The 12500-nt window shown below is 42.7% G+C and overlaps 1 protein-coding gene across 2 annotated transcripts in view; it reads right to left on the reverse strand.

Moving 5' to 3' along the window:
- The window catches only part of LOC135089862 (atrial natriuretic peptide receptor 3-like), a 103436-nt gene that overhangs the window by 56916 nt on the left and 34020 nt on the right, over positions 1 to 12500 (reverse strand). For both annotated transcript variants that reach the window (XM_063986021.1, XM_063986030.1), the window contains exon 2: positions 496 to 656. In XM_063986021.1, the coding sequence (XP_063842091.1) occupies positions 496 to 656 (161 nt within the window). The remainder of the gene's footprint in view (positions 1 to 495; positions 657 to 12500) is intronic.

The raw sequence follows: 12500 nt of genomic DNA on the forward strand, positions 1-12500 counted from the left end.
CCTCCCTCTCCCCCACCTTTGAATACAATTTTGTTTCGACTGTAATACTTCTTTGTGCCTCTATTTCAAGCTTTTATTTACTTCTTTATTTTATTTATTTATTTTTTTATTATTTACTTATTGATTTGTTTATCTTTTTATTTGTTTATTTACTTACTTATTCATTTATTTATTTGTTTCTAGGATCGCGTCTGGATGAATGGGACTGACATCGTGATGCGTAAGGACGTCATCACAACACCCTATCACACAATACATTAACATGATAGGACAAAGATTATTGTACATTACTAAATACAAATACTCCCTATAATCATTGAGTAAAAATTCTCCGTAAATTCTGCTCCCTAAACACACCTTAAAATCCCTAAAACCATGCCCATTGAGCAAAAAAATAAATAAAACAAATAAATAAATAAATCGTCTGACAATGCCTACAAATTTAATTAGCATCGCCTTTTCCTACATCACGGCAGAAAAACAGCACACCCTCACCTCTGTGTAGAAGCCCTTGAGGCGCGTGAGCAGCGGGTAGTCCTTGCGGGTGTCGAAGGCGTTGGGCTGACCCCCTGGGGTGAGCAGGGGCACATTCCAGGCGCCGGAGAATCGGGCAACGGGCGCCAGGACGTAAGCTTCCACGGGGCCCAGGAACACATCTGTGGAGGAGCAGCGAGTGGTGAGTGGCGAGGCGGGAAAGCGGGAAGGCGGGAAGGCAGCCAGGACGGTGCCAACAATACTGGTGTAACAATGTGAATGAATTCTACCGCTAATTATCATAAGACACTGGTAATAAAATTAAACAGTCATTAAGAATACTCATGACTAATATTTAGACTAAGCGATGAGTGCTAATGGCATACACACGATACACACAAAATAGAGGAACTCGTATTGCTTTTATTTCGTAGCCACATGAATGCCCCACTGCATTCAGAAAGTCTGCTATCGCTGCAGTTCAAAGCTCGAAGGGAAGAACGGTGAAATATTAGCAAGAGGGAAATAAAGGAGAAATGTATCAGAGCCACGCACTCTTTTCACATTTTGTTAGAATTTTTACCTTTGAAAGTTTGGATTCCGCAAAATCCCTGAGTTACTCTGCAACAGTGTGTGGCCTAAACTCTGCCTGTTTGATAACCAAGTGAAACTTTTACTTTTTTCCTAGTGTGTGTGTGTGTGTGTGTGTGTGTGTGTGTGTGTGTGTGTGTGTGTGTGTGTGTGTGTGTGTGTGTGTGTGTGTGTGTGTGTGTGTGTGTGTGTGCGTGCGTGCGTGCGTGCATGTGTATAGGGATTTGCTTTTCTGCCACGACGGGAAAAAAGACTTAATAAAAAGGAAATTAGTAGTCTTTCACAAGAATTAGGCACCCACACACACGGACTATTTTCTTATTTTAAAGATAAATACCAGATAAAAACAAGGTTCCTTGCAGACTGCGTAACACTCATACATAAGAAATAGCAAGAACTTACTAATCATACAAAATAAAACCTTTCCGAAATGGTACTACCAAGCCGTATCCATCTCTGCAGGAACATAATTAAATATTGCATCAGAATCAGAACGCTATCTTCAGTATACATAAATAGTACAATGTCACTCTGTCACGGTGAAACTAAAGGGAGTCTCAAAATGGAGGCATTTCCAGTTAAGACGGCAAGATCCGAACCTTACCGTGTCGTCAGTCACTTGAACCTTTAGGGATCGAGGCCATCGTGCGGGTGGATCTAATCAGACCAATCACGAGAAGAAATAAACACGCGGGGGAGGATAAGAAAACTCTACATCGACGTAAAAGATGTAGCTATGGAACGTGTGTGTGTGTGTGTGTGTGTGTGTGTGTGTGTGTGTGTGGATGATGGTCAGCTTACTCCCAGCTTTGATCTGAGGTACAAAGGCTAACAAAACTCCGTCTACACCTCGTCACTACTTGTAAGAAAGCTTCGAATCACATGCTTCGAATCAAATTAATTACTTAACGAATACTCTTTATGAGTGTCGAATGACGATAATGTAAAACAACTTTGTGATAAATTAAATACATAATACATAACAGTAACCCACGAAGAGTCACGGCACCGCTTAGCCAAGGCTGTGGAGGGAAAAAGCAGTTATGTCTGGCTCACGTAGAAAACCCTCATCAGCAGCCCCACATTCAGCCCTCCGGCGAAGCGCTAAGCGGCTTTGTTACAGCGAGGCATGTAAGCAGTCACATTTATTAACTTTCTGCCACAGGGGGAGCACACGAGTCCCTGCCGAGATTGAGCGAAGATTACCAGGGGAGGGGAAACTTAAAACTTATTGCCTCGTAGACCGCACCAGAAATCCAAGGAAAAAAGTTTGGGTAAGGTTTGGTGGAGTGAAAGTACCACGAGGACCAGGCGGCTGAAGCAGGGAGGGGTGGGCTTCTTTGTGTCCCATTGCAGGGAAAGAAGCGAGATCGACAAACTGCAGCAGCATCTCGGCGGGGAGTCCACGACGAGGCTCAGAAGGCCGTTAACTTCACCTAAAATGTCTATATTCAGGAGAGTTAAGGCGCTCTTTGAGCTTAACTCGAATATAACTGCGATATTATGAGCTAAGTTGATAATTCATTGTATCGTACTCTCTCTCTCTCTCTCTCTCTCTCTCTCTCTCTCTCTCTCTCTCTCTCTCTCTCTCTCTCTCTCTCTCTCTCTCTCTCTCTCTGCAAATATATTTTTTACGTGTGAAAGAGGCCGGCACCCACACAAAAAAATGGGAAAATAAGGGAATAAAATGGATGAAACATAATCCTTGGTGATCGCCAAACATGGTGACTCGACACAGGCACTGCGGCAGGGCACCATTCTGCTCGAGGTGAGGCAAGGCGGAATGGTAGAGATGAAAACATGGGTCATAATGGAGCTGCAGCATTCCTGAGCCTAGATAACCAATCGTGGGATAAACATATAAAAGATATTGTGTTCACACACACACACACAAAGGAGGAGGCAGTAGACACCTGCCGAAACGATAATTACTCCCAGTGAGGTCTAAAGCACTGTTCAGGGGGTGCTGTGAACTTATCATTAAACCCAGCTGTGACCTCACTGAACGTTTCCCTTTGTGTCTCACAACACAAGGGGGTAGTCACAGCCTGCCCTCTAAAGACAACTCTCTTCCTCCACACAAAACTACAAGCACCTAATAACACACACACCCTTCACTCAAAAAATTTTAAAATCATGGCGACTCCTACACCAGCCTCGGAGTCCCCATCTGGGGAGGGGACCATAAATGTCCCCAGGTCGGACTGCCTTTCCGTCGACGACCGTAAGTGTCTTGACACCCCCCCTCAACTTTTTCTTCATTAACTTCTGCAACATTCGCGGTCTAAGATCTAATTTTCAATCTGTAGAACACCACCTCTCCTCTTCTAAACCTCATCTTCTTTTCCTCACTGAAACTCAGGTGTCTGAGGCAACTGACAGTAGCCCCTTTTCTGTTCCCTCCTACTTTCTCTATCCTCATTTTCGATCCAAAGCTGGATGCTGCGTTTATGTGCGCAATGACTTAACCTGCTCTCGTGCCCACGCTCTTGAATCTTCCGAGTTTTCCACCATCTGGCTTCGACTACAGAGTCATTCTCATACTAAATTTATCTGTGCTGTATACCTCTCTCCTAACTCCTCTGACTATAAGAAATTCTTTGACTACTTAACTTCCAAAGTGGAGCACATTCTGACCCTCTTCCCTTTTGCAGAGATCTCCATTCTTGGAGACTTCAATGTTCACCACCAGCTTTGGCTTTCCTCTCCCTTCACTGACCATCCTGGTGAACTAGCCTACAACTTTGCTATCCTCCATGACCTAGAGCAATTGGTGCAACACCCTACTCGTATTCCTGACCGTCTTGGAGATACGCCCAACATTCTTGACCTTTTCCTGACCTCTAATCCTTCTGCTTATGCTGTCACCCTTTCTTCTCCATTGGGCTCCTCCGATCACAATCTCATATCTTTATCTTGTCCTATCACTCCAATCCCTCCTCAGGATCCCCCTAAGCGAAGGTGCCTCTGGCGTTTTGCCTTTGCTAGTTGGGGGGACCTGAGGCGGTATTTTGCTGATTTTCCTTGGAATGACTACTGCTTCCGTGTCAGAGACCCGTCTTTGTGTGCTGAGCGCATAACAGAGGTGATAGTGTCTGGCATGGAGGCGTACATTCCTCACTCTTTTTCTCGTCCTAAACCTTCTAAACCTTGGTTTAACACAGCTTGTTCTCGTGCTATACATGATAGAGAGGTGGCCCACAAAAGGTACTTAAGCCTTCCTTCACCAGAATCTCATGCACTTTATATTTCTGCCCGGAACCATGCCAAGTCTGTTCTCCAACTAGCCAAAAACTCCTTCATTAACAGAAAATGTCAAAACCTTTCAAGATCTAACTCCCCTCGTGATTTCTGGCATCTAGCCAAAAATATCTCCAATAACTTTGCTTCTTCTTCTTTCCCTCCTCTACTTCAACCAGATGGCACCACTGCTATCACATCTATTTCTAAAGCTGAACTCTTTGCTCAAACCTTTGCTAAAAACTCTACCTTGGATGATTCTGGGCTTGTTCCTCCCTCTCCTCCACCCTCTGACTACTTCATGCCTCGTATTAAAATTCTTCGTAATGATGTTTTCCATGCCCTCGCTGGCCTAAACCCTCAGAAGGCTTATGGACCTGATGGGGTCCCTCCTATTGTTCTCCGAAACTGTGCCTCCGTGCTTGCACCTTGCCTAGTCAAACTCTTTCAGCTCTGTCTGTCAACATCTACCTTTCCTTCTTGCTGGAAGTTTGCCTACATTCAACCTGTTCCTAAAAAGGGTGACCGCTCTAATCCCTCAAACTACCGTCCTATTGCTTTAATTTCCTGCTTATCTAAAGTTTTTGAATCTATCCTCAACAGGAAGATTCTTAAACATCTATCACTTCACAACCTTCTATCTGATCGCCAGTATGGGTTCCGTCAAGGACGCTCTACTGGTGATCTTCTGGCTTTCCTTACTGAGTCTTGGTCATCCTCTTTTAGAGACTTTGGTGAAACTTTTGCTGTTGCCTTGGACATATCAAAAGCCTTTGATAGAGTCTGGCACAAAGCTTTGATTTCCAAACTACCCTCCTACGGTTTCTATCCTTCTCTCTGTAACTTCATCTCAAGTTTCCTTTCTGACCGTTCTATTGCTGCTGTGGTAGACGGTCACTGTTCTTCTCCTAAATCTATTAACTGTGGTGTTCCTCAGGGTTCTGTCCTGTCACCCACTCTCTTCTTATTATTCATTAATGATCTTCTAAACCAAACTTCTTGTCCTATCCACTCCTATGCTGATGATACCACCCTGCACTTTTCCACGTCTTTTCATAGACGTCCAACCCTTCAGGAGGTAAACATATCACGCAGGGAAGCCACAGAACGCCTGACTTCTGATCTTTCTAAAATTTCTGATTGGGGCAGAGCAAACTTGGTATTGTTCAATGCCTCAAAAACTCAATTCCTCCATCTATCAACTCGACACAATCTTCCAGACAACTATCCCCTCTTCTTCAATGACACTCAACTGTCCCCCTCTTCTACACTGAACATCCTCGGTCTGTCCTTTACTTATAATCTGAACTGGAAACTTCACATCTCATCTCTAGCTAAAACGGCTTCTATGAAGTTAGGTGTTCTGAGACGTCTCCGCCAGTTTTTCTCACCCCCCCAGCTGCTAACTCTGTACAAGGGCCTTATCCGTCCATGTATGGAGTATGCTTCACATGTCTGGGGGGGGTTCCACTCATACTGCTGTTCTAGACAGGGTGGAATCAAAAGCTTTTCGTCTCATCAACTCCTCTCCTCTAACTGACTGTCTTCAGCCTCTCTCTCACCGCCGCAATGTTGCATCTCTTGCTGTCTTCTACCGCTATTTTCATGCTAACTGCTCTTCTGATCTTGCTAACTGCATGCCTCCCCTCCTTCCGCGGCCTCGCTGCACAAGACTTTCTTCTTTCTCTCACTCCTATTCTGTCCACCTCTCTAACGCAAGAGTTAACCAGTATTCTCAATCATTCATCCCTTTCTCTGGTAAACTCTGGAACTCCTTGCCTGCTTCTGTATTTCCACCTTCCTATGACTTGAATTCCTTCAAGAGGGAGGTTTCAAGACACTTATCCACCAATTTTTGACCACTGCTTTGACCCTTTTAGGGACTGGCATTTCAGTGGGCATTTTTTTTATTAGATTTTTGTTGCCCTTGGCCAGTATCCTTCCTACATAAAAAAAAAAAAAAAAAAAAAAAAAAAAAAAAAACACACACACACACACAACTTGACATTAACAGGAGTTAGAGAAGTAAAAAAAAAAAATGGATATGTTAATAAAAGATTCTCTGTAATTTCCTATGAAACCTCACGTGAAGACTTCTCAGATGGTATATAAACATATTAAGAAATAATTCCATCATAAAGTACAGTTGGTGAAAAAAAAGTTAATAAGAAAACTACAATACCAAAGAGAAAAATAAAAAGAAGAATCTACTCGCAAACAACAATGTATGAATAAAGAAAACAAGACCAAGTAAGATATAAACACGGCAACCCTTTGTTTCCGCCACTCTTGTTTATATATATATATATATATATATATATATATATATATATATATATATATATATATATATATATATATATATATATATATATATATATATATATATATATATAGGAGGGACACCGACCAAGGCAAGAAAACTTTAATAAAAAAAAAAAAAAGCCCACTGAGGTGTCAGTCCCCAACAGAGTCAAACGTTGTAATAAAAAATTACAGGATAAGTGTCTTGAAACCTCGCTCTTGAAAGAGTTCAAGTTATAGGAAGGTGGAAACACAGAAGCAGGCAGGGAGTTCCATAGTTTACCAAAGAAAGGGATGTATGATTGAGAATATTGGTTAACTCTTGCATTAGAGAAGAGAAGAAGAGAAGATGGAATAGGGATGAGAAAAAAAAAAGTCTTGTGCAGCGAGGACGCGGAAGGAGGGGAGACATGCACTTAGCAAGATCAGAAGAGCTGTTGGCATGAAAATAGGGGTAGAAGATAGCAGGTGATGCAACATTGCGGCTGTTTTTGCTGGAGATGAGATGTAAAGTTTCCAGTTTAGATTATAAGTGAAGGACAGACCGAGGATTTTCAGTGTAGAAGAGGGGGGCAGTTGAGTGTCATTGAATAAGGGATAGCTGTCTAGAAGGTTATCCCTACTTGACAGATGGAGGAACTGAGTTTTTGAGGCATTGAACAATACTAAATTTGCTCTGCCGCAATCAGAAACTTTAGAGAGATCAGACGTCAGGCGTTCTGAGGGTTCCCTGCGTGAGCTGTTTACTTCCTGAAGGGTTGAACGTCTACGAAAACACGGGGAAAAGTGCAAGGTGGTATTTTCAGCATAGGAGTTTATAGGACAAGAAGTTTGGTTTAGAAGATCATTAATGAACAATAGGAAGAGAATGGTTGACAGGACAGAACCCTGAGGAACACCACTGTTAATAGATTTAGGAGAAGAACAGTGACCGTCTACCACAGCAGCAATAGAACGTCCAGAAAGGGAAACATCAGATGAGGTTACAGAGAGATGGAGAGAAGCCGTAGGAGGATAGTCTGGAAATCAAAGCTTTGTGCCAGACTCTATCAAAAGCTTTTGATATGCCTAAGGCAACAGCAAAAGTTTCACCAAAATCTCTAAAAGAGGATGACCAAGACCCGATTAGGAAAGCCAGATCAACAGTAGAGCGACGTCGACGAAGCCCATAATGGCAATCAGACAGAAGGTTGTGAAGCAATAGATGTTTAAGAATCTTCTTGTTGAGGATAGATCCAGACACTTCAGATAGGCAATAGGACGGTAGTTTGAGGAATTAGAACTGTCACCCTTTTTAGGAACAGGTTGAATGTAGGCAAACTTCCACCAAGAAGGAAAGGTAGATGTTGATAGAGTTGAAAGAGTTTGACTAGACAAGGTGTGAGCACGGAGGCACAATTTCGGAGAACAATACGAGGGACCCCATCAGGTCCATAAGCCTTCCGAGGGTTTAGGCCAGCGAGGGCATGGAAAACATCACTGCAAATTATCTTAATGGGTAACATGAAATAGTCAGAGAGTGGAGGAGAGGCAAGCACAAGCTCTTCATCATCCAAGGTAGAGTTTTTAGCAAAGGTTTGAGCAAAGAGTTCAGTTTTAGAAATAAATGAGGTAGCAGTGGTGCCATCAGATTGAAATAAAGGAGGGAAAGAAGAGGAAGCAAAGTTATTGGAGATGTTTTTTGGCTAGGTGCCAGAAATCACGAGTGGAGTTAGATCTTGAAAGACTGACACTTTCTATTAATGAAGGAGGTTTTGGCTCGTTGGAGAACAGACTTGGCATGATTTCGGGCAGAAATATAAAGCGCATGAAATTCAAGTGATGGAAGGCTCAAATATCTTTCGTGGGCCAACTCTTTATCATGTATAGTAAGAGAACAAGCTGTGTTAAACCAAAGTTTGGAAGGTTTAGGTCGAGAGAAAGAGAGAGAGAAAGAGTGAGGGCACGAAAGCAGGTCAAGTCATTGCGCATATAAACGCAACATCCAGCTTTGGATTGAAAATGAGGATAGAGAAAGTAGGAGGGAACAGAAAAGGGAATACTGTCAGTTGCCTCAGACACCTGTGTTTCAGTGAGGATAAGGAGATGAGGTTTAATAGAGGACAGGTGGTGTTCTACAGATTAAAAAATTAGATCTAAGACCGCGAATGTTGCAGAAGTTAATGAAGTAAAAGTTGAGGGGCTGTCAAGACACTCGATACCAAAAGAGCAGTCTGACCTAGGGACATTTGTGGTCCCCTCCCCAGATGGGAACTCCGAGACTGGTGTAGGAGCCGCCATCTTAAGTTTAAAATTTGAGTGAAGGGTGTGCGTGTAACCAAGTGCATGTAGTTTTGCGTGAAGGAAGAGTGTTGTCTTTAGAGGGCAGGCTGTGACTGCCCCCTTGTGATGTGACATAAAGGGAAAAACATTCAGTGAGGTCACAGCTGGGTCAGTGATAAGTTCACAGCATCCCCTGATACGGTGCTTCACACTTCACTGGGAGTAATTATCACCTCTGTAGGTGTCTACTGCCTCCTCCTGTTAAAGGCGAGAAAAAATGAGACCAAGATTAATTAAAAAAATACTTCAGGTGCGTAGGTGTTTTTAAGAGGATTCTGTTGACATAACTGTCTCTCTTGTTGACGTAATAAGACAACACTTGTCACAACAGTCGACGGGATACAATCTTTCATACATTACCTCTCTCTCTCTCTCTCTCTCTCTCTCTCTCTCTCTCTCTCTCTCTCTCTCTCTCTCTCTCTCTCTCTCTCTCTCTCTCTCTCTCTCTCTCTGACAAAAGCGAGGACCACGGCTCACACACAACAAAGAAAACAGTACAATTTTTAAAGCCATCAACCGCGATGGTGAATTATTCAGACTCACAACAGGAAGCACGTCAACACGAGAGTTAATCAACAACAACACACTCCCGGAAGGATACACAAAACACTAATGTATACACATGCCCTTTCACCACCTCTGCCGCACGCCTCGCTAAGCTTACACGCAGTCCCTCACACATTCACCATCCAGCCTCCTCCTCCTGACTAATGTGAATCGTTACGTATTATTCCTAAGAAAAATCGCAGTACCATAGTTAAAAGTAGTTACCGCTTATTGGTTTTAATTATGGCATACACTGTTACATGTACATGCACGAAAGTCACTGCGTCTACAAAAAACTAACGTTTAACGGTCTACAAAACCAACATTCAGACTGAAAAAAACAAATATAATTCGTATCCTTAAAAGTTTTTGGGCTTCATCTTGACTACCATGAACTTATTAGGTTTATTTGGGATTTCAAACGGGGTTTCGTGATTAGGGTAAGTTTAACAAAGAGTGGCTCAATTCTCCCCATAATCAATTCTCCCCATAAGAAAAACACCCTGAAAAAATTGACCTTCCTTGACCTTCCCTTGTCCACTGGAAGAAAAAAAGAAAATAAAGCTTTTTAAAATATGGACGCACGAGTCTCTTGAATGTCTTTGGAGAGAGAGAGAGAGAGAGAGAGAGAGAGAGAGAGAGAGAGAGAGAGAGAGAGAGAGAGAGAGAGAGAGAGAGAGAGAGAGAGAGAGAGAGAGAGACTGACTTCCCGTTACAATACTACGTACGAGTACATTATACTTTTTTATTTGTCTTTTGGACTCGTATTCTTTCAGAAGTTACCAGTAAATAAGGGAATCAGTTTCCTACTCTGGGAATTAGAAGTAAAGGGATTGTATCTCTTTTAGCTTTGGCATGGTGTTTTATTCTGGATTAACGCCAGTCTGTGTCCACACTGTCAGTATTTTTAAACGCAGGACTATTTTCTAAAGTTAAACAGATTATATATTAATCAGGTTCATATGGCTGATTTTCGCAATAATAGGGACTACAATTTTTTTAAAAATCACCAACATCACAAAAATAAATCTTTGTAAATCCACAATAACTCCCCCCAAACAGTTCGCTAAAAGTAATCAGAACGCGATTCCAAAGTGTTTGACAACAAAGAGCTCAGTCTGCTGCACTTGTATTCTTTTCCCCACAACCTGTACTCGTCATCGGTGAAATATGAGTGAGAGCTCATCAAGTCAACCCGAAATCCGAATCATAACAAATCCTGTGCTGTTCTCCTTCCTAATACAACTGCCTTCATCGTCAACACTTATCGGTGCTGCATTTGTTCCCTCTCAGTGGTAAAATAAAAAAAATAAATAAATAAATAAATAAAATAAAATAAAAAATAAATAATTGATTATTTCATTAAAATTCTAAATTTCAAATAAAAATACAAAATAATCAGTAAAATAAGAAAAAAAGTACGAGGTGTGACAGCCACTTACTGACGTGTACTAACACACACACACACACACACACACACACACACACACACACACAAGCAGAATTCTTCACCGTAACTGTACACTCTCTCTCTCTCTCTCTCTCTCTCTCTCTCTCTCTCTCTCTCTCTCTCTCTCTCTCTCTCTCTCTCTCTCTCTCTCTCTCTCTCTCTCTCTCTCTCTCTCTCTCTCTCTCTCTCTCTCTCTCTCTCTCTCTCTCTCTCTCTCTCTCTCTCTCTGACAAATATGACAAGAGGAAGAACGAGAGGAAAGAGTGAGGAATGGAGTGAGGAAGACAGTGAAGGAGGAGCAAGATGTAGAGAGAGGGAGAAGGAAGGAAGGAACTGGTAACATGGAGGGAGGAAAAACAACAACCGAGGATGGAAAAAGGCGGGCGGAGAGAGAGAGAGAGAGAGAGAGAGAGAGAGAGAGAGAGAGAGAGAGAGAGAGAGAGAGAGAGAGAGAGAGAGAGAGAGAGAGAGAGAGAGAGAGAGAGAGAGAGAGAGAGAGAGAGAGAGAGAGAGAGAGAGAGAGAGAGGCAAGAAGAGAGGGAGATGAAGGAACAGACCAAGGAGGAGGAGGAGGAAGAGGTAAGAGAGGTACCAAGAATGAGAGTGTAGAAAGCAAAGATGACAAAAGAAGAAGACGAAGACGAAGACGAAGAAGAAGAAGAAGAAGAAGAAGAAGAAGAAGAAGAAGAAGACGAAGAAGAAGAAGAAGAAGAGAAGACGAAGAAGAAGAAGAAGAAGAGAAGACGAAGAAGAAGAAGAAGAAGAAGAAGAAGAAGAGGAAGATGATGATGATGATGATGATGATGATGATGATGATGATGATGATGATGATGATAACGACAGCCATGGAAGGGAGATATATCCACACGAAATAAGAGAATCGTATTCCTCATCAGAAAGAGACAGACGTAGTAATAAATAAAAAGAAAAAACAAAAGAAAAGAAAGGCCCTAAAAGAAAAATGGGAAAGGAAAGAAAGAAGAATGAACGAGCCTGGGAGAGATGCACGGAAGGACGAGAAAAGTGGAAGATTGAAACAAATGAGATGAAATTGAGAAAATATTGCCGAGATGGAGAGCAACAGAGGAAAATGAAGCGAAGAGATAACAAAGTTAGAGAGAGAGAGAGAGAGAGAGAGAGAGAGAGAGAGAGAGAGAGAGAGAGAGAGAGAGAGAGAGAGAGAGAGAAAAACGGCAACTATGAGATGGGAATAAATTCTTTCTATCGAGTCGAGAAACTGTCGCCCCAACCACCCACCATGTTTCCACCTCCCCCCTCTTTCCTGCCACCCTCCACCTCCCGGCACCAGCAGTCCCCTTCCTCCCGCCTCACCCTGCTGCCTCCCGCCCTCGCAGCGCCGCCCGTCACTTCCCCGGGGACTCGCGGCCGCGGGGACTGACCGTGGCGTGAGTTCTTGAAAACTTCGCGACGCTTGGCAAGGAACGAAGACCTAATAGAAGGACCTTTTTTTTCATTGCGAGTGAGGAGAGAGAGAGAGAGAGAGAGAGAGAGAGAGAGAGAGAGAGAGAGAGAGAGAGAGAGAGAGAGAGAGAGAGAGAGAGAGAGAGAGAGA

Source organism: Scylla paramamosain, chromosome 3 (genome assembly GCF_035594125.1).
Source record: "Scylla paramamosain isolate STU-SP2022 chromosome 3, ASM3559412v1, whole genome shotgun sequence".
Lineage (NCBI taxonomy): Eukaryota > Metazoa > Arthropoda > Malacostraca > Decapoda > Portunidae > Scylla > Scylla paramamosain.